Here is a 22,951-nt window from a genome sequence, read left to right as displayed (position 1 = left end):
AGAACAGTAAAATTAAATTAAGCAACATGAATGTATTCATACATGTTTAAAAGTTTAGGACTTTGCTTGTATTTTAGGAGAAGAAATGCTACTTTGCACCGAATGAATGCTAGGATGCATAAGAATGTATGCTATGTACTCGTGAACTGATTCACTAATAGATAACTGGACTATACTGTAATATTGCATCTATTTTAATGGTTCTTCTAATATTTGAAGTGTTTTTCTGTTGTTCCTTAACTCAGTTAAACAGGCTGTCTGTACAGCAGTTTTCAGTCTCCTGTATTAATGTTTTGCAATCGCTGCAGAAGTGATTGGTCTACCAGGGCTTTAGGAGTACACTGCAGTTTGTAGATATATTATGAATTAATTGCCCCTCTCCAACTGAGCAGCTAATGGATATTGATCACTGTTTTGTCATGAATCGCAGTGTATTCTGTCATTGGAGTGTTGTTTGTCAGATACTTTTTACAAATTACTGTGCAGGACCTTGTATCACAGCTGGTGTAGTTTAAGGTTTGGACAGAGTCACTGTGAATGAAGCCCTGCTGTGAAATAAAAGTCAAAAGGCATCTTGGCATCCCAACCATTTCCTTGGGAGAAGATTACAGCCTGAGTATGTTGAACTTTATTGCCATGGGCCTCATGACAGTATTCAGAAACATGCATGGCATTTTTGTTAAAGAAACTCAGATGTGCTTAGACGAAAGGGATGGCATTCTTGGTTTTATCAGTATCTTGCAAAGAAAGTTAAATGTTTTTAGGCTTTTTGGGGTACAGTAAAAATACAGTGACAAATGTGTGATTTATGCACTTAAAAATTGAGGTTCCTGATTTCCTAAACATAATTTGTTATGAGAAGGAGGAAATGACTAATCTCAAACCTAGACGGAAATGTATTGAGAAAGAGCTGGGGCGGCGGGGGGGAGCCTTGACAGCTCTTCGTTGAGTGAGCTGTCTTACTGTGAGATCAGGAGTGCAACAGAGCTGCAGAGAGAAAATAAATGTGTTGTTAGGTCGTGAATGTGTGGAGTACAGCAAAAGGAAACTTAAAATCAATGAACACTGTGCTCGTGTAATTCCATCTAAACTGCATCCACTGAATTCTGTTCCCTGTGTTTCAAGGACGGACAAACCTAAGAGAATTCAGGATCAGGTGAAGACAAATATTAAGTTCTTCAGGAAGTAAAATCCCTCTAAAATGGAATTGGATCTCCTGCTTCCTGGAACAGCAGGACTACAATATCTTGCATCCTATAGGTGACCTGACAAGCTCCTTAATTAAATGGTCATTACAAAGACTTCTAAGTCAGGCAGAAAGGCCACAAAATCAAAACAAATTGGTGAAGATTCTTCTGGGTTGGCTTCAGTTCCTTTGTCTTCTGTGTTGGCAATCAGATGGGTGTGATGGCCATAGAGGATGAAGGAAGTGTTACATCTGGCACAATTCAGAGCACAGGTAAAGTCTGTGATATGAACTTCATGTTCAGCTGCTGCTGTCAGATAGTAACCAGAGAGCAGTCTGAGAAGTTGCTCCTCAAAAACCCAAAGTGTGATTCTTGCCAGTGTTAAACCTGGAAACAGTAGACAGTAAGAGTGTACCTTTTTTGGTTTATTAACTGAATCGCTGCAGCGGTGTTTAAGTAGAACAAAAATTAAATTAAAAACTTGTGTTAATGAGTAAAACATAAAATGTGTTCAATTTATGAAGGAAGAGTTAGTTTTGTGAATTAATAATTTTGGAAGAATGTCTATATTCTTATCACAATGAGAAGTTTTAAAAATAATGAGAATTATGGAAAGCAGTATCTTCCAACTTTTGAGTGTGTTCTTGTTGTTCTGCTAAAAAATAAGGTGCCACGTAGTCAGCTATATGGGCCTCCCAGGCGTGTCTATTTTCCATCCTGTTTCTCATGTCCCAGAAAGGTAACATTTAACAAAGCTTTAGCTGTCTCAATATTTCATCTTTGGTGAAAAAAAAAAAGGGAAAGTTTGATCCCATTATAGAGCAGAACAGGAGCTAGCACTGATGTTAACTTCACTAGGAAAAACTCTATATGAATGTTAGCAAGAAAGTAAGTGCATGTTAATTTTCACTGAAAAAAATAATTTTGCATGTGAATCCAATAAAAAGATTACAAACTTTCTTTAGAAGTTAACTACATGCTGTTAGTAACAAGTAACATAGATGATTATTGTCATTTTGGCATTTATTCTAACAAAGTATGTCATTTTGACTATTGCTTTAGGTGATGGCTTTAACTGTGAAGTTAAAACTTGTAGCTGAAATACTTTTAAACATTACTTTGAAAATTCAAAATGAGACTGTTTTTTCACCTTTCTTTCAAGACAGGATATGATTATATTAGCTGTAATTAGTTTTTGAGAAATTGCCAGTTTATTTACTTGGATTTTTACCTCTGCAAAGACATTGGTTGTAACATCAATTAACATGGAATAGGGTTTTTTTTGTTCAAAACTATAATTTTTAATAGTACAATTGCATTAATATTGTATTTACATATGAATGGATATAGTTCATTCAACTTCTCTAATGAAAATGAAAAATCCTCTCATTAAAATTAAATTATAGTTTTGAGTAACACTGCAGTTCTACATGATGAATTCCTATTCCTTTTAACAAACAAAACATTCTTCTAAACTGGAATGCTGAATTCTCTTACTGCTTTAGACAGAAGGAATAGTCTTGCGCATTAGGATTGAGAGTTTTTATTTCCAAAATATAAAACTGCATCAACAAGAAAAATTCTGTGATTCAGTAAAACTCTGCTCATGTAATATATCTGTAACAATAAGGATTAAATCCTGACAGCAGTGAAATCATCTGTTGAATTTGGAACCAGTATTTCACCTGCAATTTTTAGCCAATGTACTGAATATAGTTACACATACTGGCTTAACAATTCTTGTGATAGTGCTTTAAAAACACGTATGACCCTGAAGTTTCTGGCATTATTTTTTTCTGGATTCATTATGAGCTTAGTCCTGCAGGGTGGTGAATGCTCTTAGTGTGCGTGAAAATTGACAGCATTCAATTGTTCTCGAGAGGGACAATACAGGTTAATTGAGCAGTATTTTTAATAGACCATGCATGCATCACACTGTACTGCCAAAAAGGTATGGATCAAGAGCTGCCATGCTGAACTTTTTCACTGCACACTACATTGATTTCATATGAGTCAGACCTGTGGGGAATTCCATGTATTTATGGTGTTGCTGAATCTAAGGCAAAATTGGGTCCCAAGTTTTCAGCATGCTCAGATTTATGTAGAATCTTAAAAATATGGTGCCAGTTTAAAAAGCTTAATGCCCAAAGCAGAATGGGGTTTAACACCAAAGCATCCCGTAGCAGGGAACAATTAATGAGAGAGGCTATCAAGATGGATATAAAAAGCAAATTGCCCTCCAAATATTATAAAGTATTTCATATATGGCTTCTAGATTTCCATCATGTGACTAAGGGAAAGCAGAACTCCCTGAGTATAAGTTGTTGTTTACTGCAGGAAGATGGATAAACTTGTGCTTTACTGTCACTGTGCTTCACTGATTGGGGCTTGTTCTTGTAGCCAGTGGAACATCAGAGGGACTTAAGGGCTCTCTTGAGTCTGGACCTGCACATTCACAAGGAGGCACCTTTACCTGGGCTGACTTTTCTCAGCTTTTCTCTGCTGTTAGCAGATTGCAGAGGGCATCTCAACTTAATGATCATACGTAATGCCTTGTTTTCCAAACAAAAGTTCAGGGCAGTGCTTGTTTTTAAGTCAAGAGTGAGGAGAAGGGTTGCCTCTCCTGTCCGGTACCAGAAGCTGAAGCCGCCTACCAGGTTCCAAAAACCAGTCAGTGCTTCACCATAAACTGGCAGCTCCACGTGTCTGTCCAAGCAGTCAAAATCTGTAACTTCCAAGCTGTCAGCTCTGCATTCTAATGACAATATCTAACCCCAGAGTTTTGCTGCATATTTAAACTAACTGAAATGTAAATCACATGTGCTATTAAAGTATGTGATGTAAGGAAAAACGTTCTCCTTTTATTATTCACTTGTCAACTCAGTACAGCAAAGCTATTTTAAATGTACATGAATTCCTCTAACACTTCCAATCTGCTACAGAGTTCAGCAACTGTCTGGATATATGATCAGTGTGGCCAGAACCATGTGCCAGGATTTCACTCAATTAGGCGTGGATTCAAAGCAGTGCTCTGCACGTGGCACAGTGGAAGTCTCTATTTCACTGTCACAAGACGTTGTTTTTAGGAGATTAATTTGCTGAAAATAATTTCTGTTCCCCATATGTGTTTCAACTTCATTTTGTGCAAATTAGGGGGAACAGCTTTAATTATTTTATGGTATTTGATTTGTGTACTTCTGTAGCAGCTGCAAGAGATATTTTTCACAATTGGTAAAGACATTATATAAAAGGCAGCTGGATTGCTTTGTTTCAGGAGTCTAAATTAATTGCCTACAACACATATATGACATTTGCAGTACTTTAGTTTGCTTATAAAATCAAGAAGGTGAGATTTCAGTGCAACATTTCTTTTAACTAAGGCATTATGTCTTGCAGCTACAAAGCAGATAAAGAGTTAATTAGTTCCACTATTCTTAAAACAGCATTTATTCCTAACTGAGATCACTTTCTATTCCTTGTCATGTACTGGAGAAGAAAACAATGTATAGAGATAATACTTCCATACTACAAGTCCAGGGGGTACTGCTGACATAGAATATGTGGAGAATTTCATACTTGCAAGAAGGAATGGAAAAATAATTTAATGTGTTGTTTATATGGTGATGATATATATCTTCGAGACATATGTTAGCTCTTGGAATACTGCATGCTCTCTAGGTGAAGATACATTGCTCAGTTTTTATAAAGGTATTTTTATGTATATTTTGGGTAAAAGCCCAAACGCTTACAAATAATTTGAGCTGAGGGATTAAGTAGATAACTTGAAATTGAGCATGGATCATTTTATACCTGGTTATAAATAAGCACGTACAGAAATAAGATATTTATTTCTTTGAAAGCTGTTGCTCATTCCCAAAGGTTGTAAAGTCTCATTTTAAATGGGAAGTTTTCTTATTAAGTGAAAAAGCACTAACAATATTTGTCATATATTTACATTAAACTAAAAATACATGTGCTAAATTCCGAATAGGGATTAAGAGTATGGATAACAATAGGAAATAATGCAGAAATTGAAAATTAAAAGCAGCTGAGGCTCTGTCCCTTAGTCTTATGTTTCTAACATCTTACAAACTCATTTGGGGGTTTTATATATACAGATATATAGATATATATCTCACAATCCTGAGGCGTCATTCAAACATGTACTGAGTTTCTCAGTGCCCACTTTTCTTGCTGTTTTGCTCTACCAGATTGGAATGTGTTATGAAGTGTGAGCTCTGGCACACCCCTTGTTGCCCACGTGTAGTAGCACACGTATTCGTGCAGGGATAGGCATGTTAAAACCTTCTGTGCAGAAATAAAACTCCACAGTTGTGAACTTGTTGTGTGCCTTTTCAGAATATGTATGTAAGTAGTTTTCTAAATGCTACTGTGTTTAACTGTAATGGACATTGGTGTTCTGTTTAAGTGAGCTTAGTTAAAGTAATAGAAGGTGAAGTATTTTTTATTGAAAAATCGCAAAGGATTACATGGACGTTTAAAATTATGAGAAGCAAAATAGTCTTGTGATGAGTATTTTTAGTGTGTTGTTTTAAACCTGCAGTCTGTAGTCACTGAGCAACCATTGAAGAAAGAAGAGTGAGGTGAATCCTAATGATCCTTAACATGCTTGTTCTTGTAATGTAGATTTTATATTTCTGCTATCACAGTTGTCTGGTGCCAGGTTTGTGCTATTTGCTCTGTTTTAGAGAACTCTTGATACAAGATGAAGACATAAATGAAAAATCTGGCAGAGGAACACTTGAGTTATTTCAGTTTTGGCATTTGGTCAGATGTTATAGTTAATAGGAGTGTGGTTTCAGTTGGAGGGTGCCCACTGTAAGAATGGATGTTTAAAATACTGAAATGAATTGTACAACTGGAAATGTTTTGTCATTCATCATGGAGGGGCACAGTGGTGATACATTTGTCTAGTAGAACTATCTGCATTATTGTATTCTTCAGTGTTGGCAGAAAGAGCTAATGAAAAAGCATCTAACCACTTTTTTAAAAGTATAATTTTTAACTCTTGTTGGATTTTTTTGTTGTTGTTTTTTGGGGTTTTTTAAAGTCTTAAAAATTCAAGTAGTTTGTTTTTTAAATATTAAGTTACATTCCAATTCTGGTTTCTTTTAAAAAACTTCCATAATAAAATCACTACTTTCATCAGTGCAATTATGAGTTGATTTACTTTGGCATACCCTTCTCAGCCTGGAGAGACACGAATGACACACTTGACTGTTGAATGAGGCATTCAGATTGTGAAGAGAATGGGTTTTCATCTTCTTTTAAAGTTAACCTTGTGCCAAAGTTTTGTAGAGGCTGTGGAGGTGATTATTTCATATTACATAAATGTCACTTCCTTCATGTAAATGTTTCAAAAGTGCATTCCTTGGTCATCACGTCACTTCCATTTTAGTCAGATCTTCTGTTGACCCAAATGGAAGGAAGCTATCTTTTTATTCTTTCCTAAAGGAGAAATTCTTTCATTTTCATGTGTGAACTATGGTGGTGAAATTATATTCCAGCCATGGGAATGAGAAATCCACTAATAAATTTCTTAAATGGGAAAAAAATCATAGCAATACCTGTCTGGGAGAAATCGTGTGGAGATATGTGTATGTACGCACACATAAATACACGCTATCGAGTCGTTAAAAGTTACATGTATCAGAAGAATGGTAGAGGCACTGCATAAGGCAGAGATGAAATTATAAAGCATAACACAGAAAATGGTTTTGCTTATTTTCTTCGTACCTTTCTCTTGCAGGATTGTTCATCTTCAGAGGAATACAACATTGCTGCAGCGTTGCTGCCCCTGACGACTGCTTTCTATAGGGTAAGTTTGTGTTGAAAACCACTGCTGTCTTGCATATTGTTTTATTACATACATTGTTAAGATAGAGAAAGGGATGACATGAGATACATCACAGGTAGGAAGATTCATTCTAAAATCTACTGATGTCAATGGAAGTTGTTGACCGGACTGTTACGGACAGTGCTCCAGAATTACACTTTCTGATGTTGGCCCATGGTGATTGTGATGCATGTACCCAGAAATGAATGCAGGCTTATGTGACCCGTTAGAGAATTATCACTGAATTATATATAGTCACTAAAATAATTGAAAATAATAATTTCTGGTGTTACTGTGTCAAAACTGTTTATTGGGGTACCGTTTTCTTTAATTCAGCATGTTAAACATTGGCCAAAATGTACATGTAAAGTTTTCAGACTGTGTAGTTGCTAACTCTGGAGAATATTGTGAGTGGCTTGTTTTAACTGCATATTTGTGTTCAGTTTCTTGTATTGTCGTTTGGTTTGGGGCTTTTTTTGAGGGGGGAGAGTGCATAGTGTTTAATGATGGCAAAATATAATAAATATGAGAACGCAGATAATGCAAATTCTTCAAGTATTTCAAAAACATACCTCCTGTTAGTATGGCTGTATTTATTCCAGTATCCCAATACAGTAGTGTTTTCACCACTTCTGGGTAGTTCAAGTCCTGCTTTTAAGGATGTATGTCTCTGAGGAGATAAATTCAGAATGTGGCCTTGCTTGCTTGCAATATTAAATAATCCTTGTTTCATGTAAATATTGTTATACAACCCAGCTTGAGAAATATGTGTTTAATCTTTGGTAATTGGTACATTATGATACTACTACAGCAGTTACTGGGACAGTTTAGCTAGACATTAATAAAATGATAGAAATTGAAAAATACAGCCTTCCATCCTTCAGATGGTGTGTGAGGCATTTATGAGTAGCCATAAATAAAATGCAAAAAGTTTTCTCTTTTAGCTGAGTAGAAATTAAGGATTTTGCAACAAAGAGCTGAGAAATAAATCAGTAATTTTAAATTTAGATTATACATCCTAATCAAACAATTTCTGGTTGTTTTAAATTAGAAGTAGATTCTGACATGTAGTTTTTGGAATAAAAAATGTGAAACTTTACCAGTCAAAGAACACAGAAACATCTGCTGAGGGCGAGAGCAATTTTGACAAAGTTAAACGTATAGAAAGTCTTGTGAAATCTCCTATTTAAACTAGTACTTTACAACATATATGGAGCATGAAGTGGTAGGTATTTTTTTTTCTTCTAATCATTTTAGCTGAAAAAAATTTTATTTAAATGGGTTTTATTTTAGAGCTGTACATAATACCTCAAGACTGCTTTTGGGGAAGAGTCTACAAAGTATATTCTAATTCTCTTATATAAGTTAGCACTGGTGAGATATGAAATTTTTCAATCCCAGCGAATAAACTCTCTCCCATCTTTAATTATGAGTACATCTTTCTCTGTCCCCTCTCTTTTGAGGCCCTGAGGAACAGAACTGTGAGTTGTTTCTCCTTTGTTGCTGCCACTAATACTTAATTTGGAGAAAGAGCTAATGAGCTGTAGAAATTTCCCATTTCTGTGTTTTATCCTTACTACCTCATTAATTGTACATTATCATAAAACTTCAGTTTTGTTTCATTTTCTGATTTTTAGCCCTGCTAATAAAAATAACCGAGAGAGTCCACATAGCTCTTTGCCTTGAGAGGTACAGAGGGTATTTTGGGGTGTTGTAGCAGTTTGGTTAGATTCCACATTTGGTGAAGTTTGAACAAGTAGGGGGGAAAAAAGAACACAGTAAAAGAAGCTTTTCTTTAATTACAGATCATAAGTGTTGAAATAAGCTTAAGTAAGTTTTGATTTCACCATCAAGAAGAGCAAAAAGCTGGATTGAATATAGAATATATTTAAGTCATTTTTTTCTGTACATTTGTATTTTTTGGTAGAGGTACCGAGATCTCACACCATTTCTCTCACAAAAAGTTCTCTGAAATCTTTTTTTAATACCCTAGTCCCATACTTACTATTTAACTCTAAAGCTGTACACTCAGGAATCTGTGACTCCCCGGATGGAAGAAGCATGATGAGGTCTTTTAGTGTTTCCTGACCTGAATTAAAAATTAATATAACCTGACTATTAACTTGCAAAAGCCAGCTGTTAATGCATAATAGAAAAAGAATTTTGTTTTTCCCAGATCTAATCCTCAGGTTCAGTGATGGTCCCCTTTGGTATGTCCCATTAGATACAATTCTTTGGCAAAAGTACTTATTTTGGTATAAAACTATTCACACTAAACACAAACTGACATGTTGTTCAGGACATAAAATCATTAGAAAATCTTCACAGTGATTAGTTAAAATTGAGATTAACATTTTAAGGCTCAGTTTGGAATTTGAGTTAAAAATTACTTTTTAAAGCATTCTTCAGTTTCTCTAGAGGTTTTCAAAACTCTGTCTTAGACTAGAGTGAAAATGTTCTACCTGGCATGACCCTGTGCTTCAGTGTGCACACCTATCTTACCTCTGCTGTGTGACTGTGTTCACGCTTTCCAGAGGTGAAGCAGTGCTTGGCAGTGTGTGCTGGAGAGCCACCAGGCAGAAGGGGACCTGGGGGTACTGACTGACAGCAGCTGAACATGAGCCAGCAGTGTGCCCAGGTGGCCAATGGCATCCTGGCCTGTATCGGAACGGTGTGACCAGCAGGAGCAGGGAAGTGATCCTTCCCCCGTACTGGGCACTGGTGAGGTCACACCTGGAGTACTGGGTCCATTTCTGGGACACACAGTTTAGGAAGGGTATTGAAGTGCTGAAATGGGTCCAGAGAAGGCCAGTGAGGCTGGTGAAGGGACTTGAGCACAAGTCCTGTGAGGAGAGGCTGAGGGAGCTGGGGTTGTTTAGTCTGGAGGAGGCTCAGGGGTGACCTCATCACTCTCTACAACTACCTGAAAGGAGGTTGTAGCCAGGTAGGGGTCAGTCTCTTCTCCCAGGCAACTATCAGTAAGACAAGAAAGCATGGTCTTAAGGTCTTCCAGGGAAGGTTTAGGTTGGGTATTAGGAAGAAGGTCTTTACAGAGAGAGTGATTGGGTGCTGGAATGGGCTGCCCAGAGAGGTGATGGAGTCACCGTCCCTGGAGATATTTAAGAAGAGACTGGATGTGGCACCCAGTGCCATGGGCTAGTTGACAAGGTGGTGTTGGGTCAAAGGGTGGATCTCAGAGGTCTTTTCCAACCTTGTTGATTTTGTGATTCTGTGAAATAGATATTTTACCATCTATGTTTGCTATAGAATTTTGGTGGGAAATTATGATGGAATTTTGTGTTACAGCATTTTATTGTTAATATAATTCCTGTTACTCCAAGTGAAGTAATAAGAAGTTACACAACATGGCAGTTCCTTTACGAAAGGACTGTTGTTTATATGAAATGTTAAGTTCCATTTTATTTATCTAAGACAGAGCAGAAAGAAACAATTAACTCTTCTTCCTATATAACTTTACTGTATGTGACCACATGTAGTGCAGCCACCAAGTGTTTGAGGCATATAAATAATGAGAAAGATGTGATTTTGTATGAGTTCAGCAGATAAACCAAGAAACTGAGTAGTAAGAGAAACGTAGTCCTAGAGGTGATGTTAGTAAGATTCTGGAATGGTTGTCTCACAAAGTAGTCAATGCACTATGATTGAGGTATTTTAAAATATTCTTGGGAAAACAGCAAAAAAATTTATAGAAAATAACAACCTTGCATGATGTAACTGGTCTTGTCTTAAAGTCTTTGCTTTGTAAAAACTAGGGTATTTCTAGGGTATTTCTACAGAGATCCAATTAAAATTACAAGAAACATCACGCAGTGTACAGCACGCTATGAGCTCTTGGGATGTCTGGTGAAATTTCAGAATTCTCCCTGAAGTCTGGTGAGTGATCTATTGTGAAACTTGATCAGGCAGGATTTGATCGCACTCTTCACTCATAGCTGATGGGATTAAATTCATAGACAGGAAGTCAGCACTGGTTGCATATTTGTGGCCTGGAGTAATAATTGAATTTTTCTTGAAAAAACAGTCACAATACTTTTTAAAAATTTTAGATATTGGACACAAGCTGTTAGCAAAATGTGACTCATCAGTGACAGTGGACTTTGGTGTGTACTGTTAATGTCACAAAAACAAACAAATTTTTGCTTCTGAGTTAGAAAAAGGTTTTAGTTTACCATTAGTAATACTGTTGGAATTTTGTTTAAAATTGAAACAATATAAATAAGAAGTATTTATACATGAAGATAAAAGAATTTTTCCATGTTTTCTCGGTGCGGATGACCCATGCCTATTCGGTATGCGATCGTTTCTGCTGTGTATAAAATACAAATGGAGTATTCCTTGGTGCTGCGGAAAGAAAGGGTCTTTTTCTACATGTGGGAGGAAAGGATGAAAAGGACATATTTTAATCATGTTTTCAGTTTATTACCTCATCAAGGAAGACAATTTGACGATTGTATAATTGGCATCATCAAATTCCCAGAGTTTGGATTCCCAGTTTCAGTTCAGAGTCTCTGCCAAGGTGGCGAGGTGTGGTGTACAGCATGCTGTGTTTCTGGAAGGTTCAGTGTGCAGCCAGAGGGATGATCAGTGGCAGGCACCCCTTCCACCGCTGCACAACAGGCAGAGGGAGCAAAAACTGTGTCCTCACTGCTGTCCCACAACAAATCACAGCCAGAGGCCACTTCTTCATCTGCCCTCCCTTTGCAGCTAAGGTGATGTTTGACAGTATGATCAAACATTTTTCTTCAATCCCTCAACCACTGTAGAACCTGAATGTGCAGGTTATAATGCCGTTTCTTAAGTTTCAGGGGTGTTATTGAAAATTTATAAATAAAATGTTATGGTCCAACTGTGTATAATCATCCATGTTTCCATACCTAAGAATATTCTACCACATTACATATACACAGTAACAAAGTTGCAAATTTTTGTTATTTGGCATTCAGAAGTGTTTGAATAAAGGAAGTGGCATAATAAAAATACACTATTCTGACAGTCAAGTTTGCTCTGAATGAATGAAATATGATGAATGGGCTTCCCTGTTTTATAGACAGACATTTCTTTGAATTGCAGTAGCCAGAGCAGTGTGATATTATAGAATCACAGATATTTAATCTAAATTTCTGGGCCAGTTGTTGTTCTGAATGGCTTGTTGTACATTTGGATAGTGCTAATGCAGTTTCATCAAAAATAACCCAAATGAGGTAAACTGTTTTTTCAGTTTAGGTGTATTACATTAAAATTGACATCTGTCATTTAGCATAATGCAGCGAGATGCACTGGGAACTGCTTCATCATTTTTATGTTATTAAATTATGTAACTCTTGTGAAGGAGAGAAAGATTGGGGGGAGTGGTTTTTTAATTTATTTTCTTTCATTTTAATGCTTCGAAGCCATAAAATTTCCAGTAAAAGTTCAGTTGAATACTACTGCTGATTTTATCCTAGAACTCGAAGTGAAACACAAGAGAAATATTTTGCAGACTGGGACTAATAGAAATCCTTAGGATATGCTATCTTTTGGCTGTTTGTCTATATTCATCACTCCATATGCCTATGCCTTTCTTTACTGAGAAGAAATAAAATTTCATAAAATAGGAGGCTTCCTTTTTTCAGTGTTTTTAAAAGATTACCAAAATTTGGTAAATCATTTTACTTTAAACTTTTGAATATAATACAGTACATTTATTCGTGTCATCTTGCAAATTGTCCTGGTAGCATTTTCAAAATGAAAAGGATTTTAGTCCAGGTTTATGGGAAGTGGGCTTTGTTTAATTTTTTTAATAATCTTCCAGGCAAGTACAAAATTGTGATTTAAGTAAAAAAAATTGAAGTTAATAATAAAACAGAAAACTGTAATTATTCCATGATAAGACATCAATAGGAATAATTCTAGGGTTTTCCCTAGTGAAATATAATATGCTCTTTTGCATAGTATAATAATAACATGAAAGTAATTTGAGTGTATACTTTTCTAGCTGAAATGGATTACCAAGTTTCAGTAACAGTTACATCAGATGCTCAGTGAAAGAAAGTCTTTACTCCTTGAAATACCTGAATAAATGACCACTTTACTCCAGAACCTGTTAGGTGTGGGAAGAATTCCCAGTTAGAAGGATAAGGGCTTTCTCCGAAGATTGAAAGCAGTATTAGAGAAATTCAGAATAGTTTATAGTATTTTAACTATTATCATCAACCACTTTTGCAAGAGAGACCCAATTCAAGGTTAATTATGTAACAGAAGCATCATTAGCTGAAATGTGCTGTCTGCTGTGGAGCATCAGCTACAAAGCCACAGGGAAGTTACCCAATGAAAGGCTGATGTGGAAATTTGTGATGGTGGGTGAAGAGAGGATTCCATTTTTATGTCTTTGTCAGGCAGATTTTGCAATTAATACCAGCTGGAATCAGTGGAATATTGGTCCAACTGTACTGTGGAAAACAGTGAAAAATTTGGTACTAATATTATCTCTGTTACTTCATAACAATATTATATTAGTCATTATTTTAGAATTTGTGTAAATGCCGGGGAAATGCATAAAGTTATTGGATGATACAGTTGATTTTGAAAAGCAAAATTAGTGCGGTTTTCTACCTTTACCAGGAGTTTTGATTCTTAACTTCTATTTCTGCACAACTATGATTGGCCCAAGTAATTCTCATAATCATCAGCATGATCAGCCTTCTAGGAAGCCAGAAAGACTTTCTGTAATGTGTTAGCTTTCTATACTGAAATATTTTTGTTCTTACACCTAGTTACTATATTTCCTTCTAAAAGTTCCTGTCCTGCTCTGGTGAGCTTGCATTGAAGTCACTTCTACTTTAAAATTCTCTACTCTTGAATTGCTGGCTTTAATTTAGGAAACTCCCATCATGAAAGACTTCCTTTATTGTCTTGGCAAGAAGTTTTGTCTGCTTCCATTAATTTTCTTCTTGTATCTCTATCCTGCCAGTTCTGATACTATCTTAGTCTATGGAAATGTTTTTGTGACTGAAATAGTATTAAGCACCATTATTTTTAGTACTAAACTTATTTGTATTTATCCATTCTCAGAATGTTAATCCCTTCAATATAGAAAAACATTAAGTTGCCTGCTTAAAAAACAGGAAGAACATGCCTGTATCATACATAGATAATATGAAAGAAGCTGAACCACAAAAGCAAATGTACATAGGCACACTTTGTGGTTTCTGGCTTTTACATAACTCTTCTAAAACAGACAAGAGTGAATTGAAGGGCATCACACAGGAGAGGAGAAAGCTTTCTCTGCCAGACTTCAAATGAAGTAATAAGTATCAAAAGAACATATATCAGCCTTCAGCACTGGATTTTGCTGTTCTTTCACTATCAGAGCCCTAATGCTTCTTTATGTCAGCATAGTCTGTAATGTTTCAACTGCAGATACCGGCCTGGTTTGTTAGGAGAAAGTGAGTGGTAATGTGGGTGGAAAGTGTAAAAGGACATGAAAAGCCTGCCCTGTTTAGCAGGGTTGGGGTTGGGTGTTAATTCCTTCAGGTTATTCATGTTTTCTAAGGAAAAAAATATGTTTGTTCTTTAGCTTGTGGTCAGTTCCTAGCCTTCTGGCAATAGTGCAATTGAAAACACCATGCAGTATGTTTAAAATATGAGATGGATTATTAAATCTTAATTAAATGTGTAAAATGCATTTCCAAATATCATCTTGTTTCTTCATTCAGACATCTTGCTCATTTTGCACATATTCAAGTTAACAGGCAAAAGTTTGATTAAGGGCATTTTACAATATTACCAAGTTGTGGATATTGGCATTATTTGCTTTCCTGGAAAATCCAGGAGCCCTAATTGTGGACCAGAACTGCTGGGCTTGCTTCTGTACAAAAGAACAGAAAGATGATGATACTTATCCTCAAGAGCTTACAATATGTATTTGAAATTAGTGATAATACTTGAAGCCAGACAGTGTGAAGCATTGGAAGGAAGCTGTGGAGTCATCATTGTTGTTCATGATTCATAATAGTCATCATTATTCATAATAGTCATAATTACTGTTGGTGATTCTGTCCACCAGTAAATTAATTATGGCTGAAGTTTTTGTAGACATGACCTAAAAGGAGTATTTTATTGAATTTTGAGAGAGGATAATGTGGTTACTTGGCAGGTGCTTATGAGTATGAGTGGGGTCATGGATGAGAATTTTTAATGCCATGGTCAAAGCTCTGTCAATATTTCCAAACAATCTTCCAGTCAAGGGTTTTTATTACATCCATTAAAAGTTCTTTTCTTATATGTAATGTAGTTCAGTAAATTATTTTTGTAAAAGCAAACATACTTTTTAAGTTAAAATAGGAATCTGAGGATTCTTGTTAGCTATGACTGAGAGGTTTTGCAATATTACTTGCAAACACAAATGGTGAAATATGATCTTTAATCCTTACAATTTTAATTTGTGCACTTTAATTTTGAATGGATACATAATACATTCAGTAGAACAGATCTTATGTCTGTGCAGGAAGAGAATATCGCACTTCCCTAACTATTTTTAGGTCAGGGGTGGGGGGGGAAATCAAACCTGGAAGAAATTAAACAGGGAAGTATAATATGACAGTATATGGCATATTAATAGGAGAAACTATCTAGAGGATTTTTTAAATGTGTTTCTCTACAAGGAATTTTGGAAATCAATTACTGTAGTAACTTTGCTCTGTTGAAGAGGCTGGCTTTCCCAGAATGATAACATCATGGGAAACATGGAAGAGAACTTTGCAATCTGTAATTCCTTTCCTTGGTGGTTTGTGGGAGGAAGTGCTTGGTCAGGAAAAAAAAAACCCAAACAATTAAAATAAGATGTTATGATAAATTTTATAGTAAATGCTCAGTTCTGTAACTGAGGAACTGATCCACTATCTCCTAGAATAAACAGAAAACTTTCCGTTGTATTTCCGCTTGAGCTCATTTTCTAGTCATGATAGGAACTCTGGTTTAAGTGTAACAATTTTAATTTACTTATAGCCCATCTCTTTACGTTGTTACTTCTAGGAGGGATTACAGTGTTACAGAAGTTCTGATTCACTTAGAATCTTCACCATGAAAGAATTTCTGGTGGTTTAATTAAAATTTTTGGTAAAACTTCTGACCTTAAGCTGTAGGAATGTAAATGAAGTAACAGAGTCCTGGGCATTTTCCATATGTGTAAGTTCAGCTTCTCCTCCTGATCACGACGTCCCTGTCCCAGTAGAATGGAACTTAATTTTCTAAATAAAAATACAATATCTTTAGTTGAATTTGGTTTCATTGTAGCATTATTATCTGTCGTGATCTGAGCAGCATTATTTTACATTTCCAAGAGAGAGTAAATGCTTACAGATGGCCAGGAAGAGAAGCTGCTGATATATTTGTGTATTTTGCCTGCTTTTGTGTGAATTTCTGTGTTACTGTCTTAGATATCTCATCAACAATTTGAACTGGATGTGACCAAAGAATTGTGGTGTCACAAATGCTTTTCTGTCTTACACTTTTTCCTTACACGTTATTATCCCAGCGATTCAAGCCCATAATTGCAGTTTGTATCTCCTACTCTTGTTTGTGTCCTTTTATGATTTTCTGCTTCTACATCCTTTGTGGTAGTACCTCCAGTTGAAATTCCTGATAGGATCCTCTTCTTTGCTTCCTCTGATTTGCTCCTGGCTTTCTGAATACCACATCAGCTCTTTGTCATTAGTTCATAACACCCTGCCAATAGGAATTTACTGGGTGGATGTGCAGCTCTCCTCTTCCTCATGCGCTGCACAATTGTTCCTCACAGTGCCCTGCTCTGTAAGGCACTTGCATTCAACACCTCCACAATCATTTTCTTTGCCTGTTGGTCAGACTGGATCTTTCAATCTCTCAAATGACTTAGAGTGCAAAAAGTTCAGTTTTCTTCTCCTTACTTTCAGAATTCTTCCTAATGTTGCACTTCCTGGTTCTTGCCCATCCTCTCTCTCTCACCTTCTGAACCATGTAGTATATAGAGTTTGTCTTGCCAAGGTGAGATCTACAACTGTTCTAGTTTTATTAATTTGCAATTTATATTCTATATTGTAGCCCTACATCTTTCTAATTTGCTCATCCTGTTCTTGAGGGCTACTTGAGGACTATTGTTTTACTGGCTTCTTCAGATAGGGGAATGCTGTATGTCAAGAGAACTTCAAAGAACTCTGCCACTGAAGACAGAGAAAGCTGCCACAGAAGAAGGAACATAGTAATTAAAGAAATACTTTGGGGGATTACTTAGATGCTCTGTTTAGCTGGGTTTGCATATCAGGTCATCAATAATTCTAAGAACCACTATCTGAATATCAATAAAAAACCAGAAACTTGTGAGATTTACAGGGTTTATTTGGTTCTGAGCACAGACCTGGGTAACAGCTTTGTTGCTGCCAATGCCATCATTCCAATGCAGTTACAAGTGCACACACTCACTGCTGAGCCACTTGATGCCAAAGGAATATGATGACATTTTAGAAGATTTTCAAAATAGCTGTGGCACTATTTAAAATGCTCCTCAGATGGATTCAACGCTGCAACTGAGAATTTGTGAAATCTGTAACTTAACTAATGGATTTAAACTGTGGTGAATAGTGTAATGGTAATCTCAATAATGAAATTACATTTTAGAAAACCCCAAAACTTTAATGTACTGTTTACGGTGGAAAAAAATCAACCTATTTGTTATCCACCTCTTGGATCCTAACTATATTCAGAACCGTAAAGTTCTGGTATGAAAATGTCTTCTCTCTTTTTTTGTGGGATCTGAACATACTTCATTCTAGATGACTTTAGTTTCCTTTCCTTCTGTGTGTAACAGAACTTTTAAAATATCTTTGGTATCTCTGTGGAGAAAGAGGTTTGTTATTATGCACGTTATTTAATGTTACATGGAACTTTGTGTTAGCATATATCTGTCTGTCTTGATACATCTGTATAGAAATGTGAGATATTCTGCATGGCTTTAAGTAATTACATGAACTTCAGGAATCCAGGGTTAGAGACCATGAGTAATTTAATGTTTAAGTGACTTTTGCCAGAAAATGTATACAGTAAATAAAGCTCCATCCAGAATTACATCCCATTTTTGCAAAATTCTAGAATTCTATTGCCCTCTACTGGTTTAATGTACCTGTCTGTGATTTGGTAGCACTGAAATATTAGTGAATTGACCTTCCTTTTATTTTTCATGGTGAAATAATAGTAGATGAACAGTGTAATGAACTGCTTTGCTACTAATTTTCTTTTAAAATAGAAATCGATCTTGGGTCCTATCTGGTTTGGTGGCTTGCTGAAGGTAAAAGAGGTGGCAAAATTGGTTTGTTGGGGTTTTCTGAGATTTTCAGGTTGGAGACTAAGTTTGATTTAGTATTTTATCTTTTTTTTTCTTAAGCAGTAAAAATCAAAACTTAAAAAAAAAAATTAACGGAAGCTTCACAGTTCTTTCTTTATGCTTTTATAACCTTTCTCCACATTTGTGTGTACAATACATGTGAGTATAATTTTATACTTTAGACCAAATGGGAAAACCATTCATTGAATTGCATTTTTTGGCAGATGTTATCCATGCAGCACACAGTCAGACTTGGAAACGTGTTCATACACACTTACACTTGTTTGAGTATGTGCATGTAATGGCTTTAAAGTGAAAGAGGGTAGATTTTGGAATAGATTTTCTTAAGAATTAATTGTTTATTGTAGAGGTGATTAGACTCTGGAGGAGGAGATTACCCAGAGAATCTGTGGATGCCCCATCCCTGGAAGTGTCCAAGGCCAGGCTGGATGGGGCTCTGAGCAACCTGGTCATGGCAGGGGTGTTGGAAGAGTGAGATGATCTTTAAGGTCTCTTCCAACCCAAAGCATTGTATGATTCTGTGGTGTTTGTACAGTGTCATGCAGTGTTGTCTGCAAGTAATATGTAGACATAACAGTCTATGTAGGTTGATCCAGTTGGACAACTTGGAAGTCTTTTTGGACTTACCAGGTGTCTGTGTGGGCACAACATAGATCTGAATGCAGGACTGGCTCATAGACTGGGTTCATGTGCAAATCTTAGTTTACACTGTCTTGGGCAGGGGCAGCGCGTTGCCTACAGCAAGTGGTGCCAGTTAATGATATACAACAGATGGTAACTGACTGAATGTCTGCATAAAACTGGATAGGGAGTGACCCTTTAAATTAGCAGTGCATTGTGTCCTGGATGATCCAAAAGCTCACACTTGCAGGCTTCCAGGGATAGCCTTAACCAATACAGGAGAGAAGTGCTGTGATCTTTGGTATGCAGAGGTGTTGCAAGAGCTTTCTCACAGAGGTCAAAGGGATAACCCACAGCCAGTGACTCATCAAGGAGCTGAGGAGGAAGCTGTTCTTTGCATTCAGCAGCAACCTCCTTCTCACTTCTTTTCCTTCCTTTTCTCACCAAATATACCCGAACCAATAACTTGGACTGTAAGTTGGAGCCCCTGGTGGTCTAGTGGTAAGGGCGCCGCACTGTCACCGCCGAGGCCCGGGTTTGATTCCCGGTCAGGGCCACTCCCGGGCAGGTGGGGCTCGTTAGCCCTTAAAGGCAACCCACCTACGTCCTGAGGACCTCGCTGCCACCGTCCAAGCTCGCTTGGCCCCGGCAGATGAACCTTAGGATTAAAGGGTGGGCTCAGTTCCGCGCACACTGTGTCTCACCTAAAAAATCCAATGCGCAGGCTGGAAGGTGTAAAGACCTTCCCCAGATCTTCGCTCGCGAAGACTGGCCATTATTATTAAGTTGGAGAGAGAAATCTACTTTATTTCTGAAATGAACTGGATTTTTCTAGAGAAGGGTCCTGTTGAGTCTGCCTCTTCATTTCCATGCAGGAAAACTGTGTGATAAAAGAGCAGTCTCAGCTATATTTATATTCTGTTTTTTACTCTTTTTGTTTTGCAAATCTTTTTCCAACTTCACAATCAATAACTGCATCCTTTCTTTTATTAGAATAAACTTGCTTTCTTCTTTAAGCTTCTGTGGTGTAAAGGATAGTAACTGATAAGTGATCAGGACAGCACATGCTTTTCTTTTTTCAGAAACAAGCAATCTAGATAATATAATGTCACAGATAGCTCTTCATACATAAGTTGGGAGGGAACTGTTTGGAGTTTTTCAAGTTCTTTTAGTCTATTGGAAGTATTCAGTGTCCTTTGCAAAAGTTAACCAATTTCCTGTTGGTTATTACAGTTTACACCTCAATGTTCTTTTTAGCTGTTAGATTGAGGACTTCAGCAGTTCAGAACTGTTTTTATAATTTTCTTCTGGGATCTTTTTTAAGCTGTCAGTCCCTAAATCCTCCCTTACAAGTAGGAAATTCTTTTGCTGCCTCCTATGTTCATTCTGTCTGGCACAAGTGAATTATCAGGACAGATAGGAAGAGCATAAATACCCGTGTGGTTTAGCTGTCCTATGGAAAGCTGGGTGAATGTTTTATATGTGTAGTATTACTTGATGGAAAACACCGAACTACTGTTTTAATTAAATTGGAGAAATTCTGAGGCAAATTGTTTTGAATACAACAGTAAACATTTGGATCCTTTTGATATGTTAGATTAGCTTCCATTCTACTCAAGTGGGCTAAGCACTGCCAGGGTAGAGAATATGGAAACTGCAAGCTTTATGGAATGCTTATATTTGTACCAAGAGTATTTTTAGTCCATGGAACAACAGTGTGCTTCTTGAGGCTGGTATTCATATTCCTCTTTTACAGACAAACTAACTGAAACAAACTGAGAATCCAAAGTGATTTTGCCCCAAATAACTGGCAGAGCCAGGAACTGAAAGTCCTGATTTTGACTCTGTGCTCTGGCCAATATCAGGTTTTGCCGTGTTTCAACACATGCAGGTGATGAGAAGGATAACATTTATGATCACTGAGCTTTTTGATGTGGGTTTTTTTCATCCTTCCTTAAACAAACTGTTTTTAGTTTGTCCAGGACTTATTGTCAGTGTTGATTTATGTTGTTATATTTGAACATAAATCTCCATTGTTTAAAAATTATCTATTGAAATGGCTGTTCATGGTTTTAAATTATGAGCACAGGAAGAGCATCTAAAAGCCCCTCAGCTTTCCTGTCATGTTTGTCCCCGTGTCAAAATCATTTATTTCATTTTTATATCTGCAGCACTGTTACTGTGCACCCAGAGTTATGAGCTTGAACTTTCGTTTGGGTTTGTGTCAAAGATCACCCCCTCTTTACCTGCTTTACACAATTGCCTGATTTGGGCTGAGGCATCAAAGGCAACTGAAGAGGTCGATAGTCAATTCTCTCCTTTGTGAGGCATTTACTACACAAATTGGCATGAGCTGACTACCAACTTCCCTTTTTTTTCCTTTCCCCTTTTCCTAACACATCATACTCCCTTTTTGCAGATTTGTTGTGACTGGGAATTACTGCCAGTGAAAAAAAACCCCAAAGAATAAATCAAAGTAGAAGTTATGGTACGGTTTTCGAGTTGTGTTGTCCATATTTATCTTCCACAATTTACCCATCTTTCCCATTCCTCCGTAACACGGGTTTTTGTTCGTATGGATTTTTAATTAGGTGAATGATGGGGCCAAATCCATTCTGTGGGGCCTGTGGTAATTCCCATAGCTGAACAAATGAGGATGTTTTGAGCTACCATCATACACATCCTCCAGCAGTGGAAGATGCACAATGTGTACTCCTCTTGCAGAAGTAAGATTGCTGTAAAGGAGGTGGCTGTAGAGGGGGCAAGAGGTGTAGTCCTCCTTTATATTCTGTAACATTGTCACTTTTTTTTTTAAATATTAAAATACTCATTTTCATGTACAGTTAGTTGTCCTGCTAATTAGTAGGCATGACATAGTATATTTTATATATATATAATGATTTATATTATATATATTATGTGAGATAATTTTATAATATTTATATATTTTTATATAAAAATATGAATGTTTATTTTGTATGCCTTGTGTTTTTTTAAAGGCTGTTCAGCAGTCACTACAGAGATCTGTAGTGTTTGTGCAGAGCTGTTCTGTGATTTAACAGCTGGGTCAGGTGTGGGAGCTGTTACTGTGTGATCAGTTACTGTTTCCTGTGAGCTGCCATGAAACATCACCACAACTGAAACTTGGGCATCTGTTAAACAAACCAGCTATCTTCTCTTTCAATCTGTATTGAGTAAACGAAATCACATTTAATATAATTTGAATCTTCTACACGTTTAGATTTCATAACAGTTTACCAAGAAATTTTTATTTTATTCTGCATGATTAAATAAATAATTTATTTCTCACTTTTTGATGGTCAGTCACAAGGAGGCATTTTAATTGGGTAAATTTTACTAGCATGTCACATAGCATTTTCTCAACATACAGTTTGAAAGGACCTTGGAATAAGGTCCTTTGATAAGGAATGAATACATGGCACATGATCAGGACTTTTAGTTCATGATGTACTTGGAAGAGCATAACGTGGAAAACACAGTCTGAAGAATTGCAAAACCAGAAATCTGTAAACCAGACTCTAAAATTTTTGGTTGTAATTTCCTAGCCTTCCATTTGGATGCCCAAGTGCCTGCTAAGAGACTTTTATGTGTACCGGCTGTTGTGAACAGCTGTACAATTACAAATATTAAATTGAGGAGCAGTCATGCTCTCCAGGAAAGCACTTTACAACATAATCACCAAAATGAAATTTAAGTTCTAGATATAGTGTGTATTTCAGGTATGGGTAGTATTGTGAGTGAAAGTCATTAAATGAGGCACCCAGTAATATACTTTTTTCTTCAGTTCTGCTGCAGAAATAATCAAAGCAGATATTTAGATTACCTCCTTCTTAGCTACATGCAGTATACAACACAGATATTTTTTGCGGCCTTCTTTTTTCAAAAAGT

General features: G+C 36.6%; 1 protein-coding gene across 7 annotated transcripts in view; it reads left to right on the top strand.

Annotated features, from left to right (window-relative positions):
• Positions 1–22,951, top strand: part of SBF2 (SET binding factor 2) — a 250,825-nt gene that overhangs the window by 173,747 nt on the left and 54,127 nt on the right. For all 7 annotated transcript variants that reach the window (XM_050335954.1, XM_050335953.1, XM_050335951.1 and 4 more), the window contains exon 17: positions 6,958–7,026. In XM_050335954.1, coding sequence (XP_050191911.1) covers positions 6,958–7,026 — 69 coding nt within the window. The remainder of the gene's footprint in view (positions 1–6,957; positions 7,027–22,951) is intronic.

Source organism: Myiozetetes cayanensis, unplaced genomic scaffold (genome assembly GCF_022539395.1).
Source record: "Myiozetetes cayanensis isolate MyiCay16 unplaced genomic scaffold, myiCay2020 scf6-25, whole genome shotgun sequence".
Classification (NCBI taxonomy): Eukaryota; Metazoa; Chordata; class Aves; order Passeriformes; family Tyrannidae; genus Myiozetetes; species Myiozetetes cayanensis.
The sequence above is the reverse complement of the archived record's forward strand: the minus strand, read 5'-3'. Positions and strand labels throughout refer to the sequence as shown.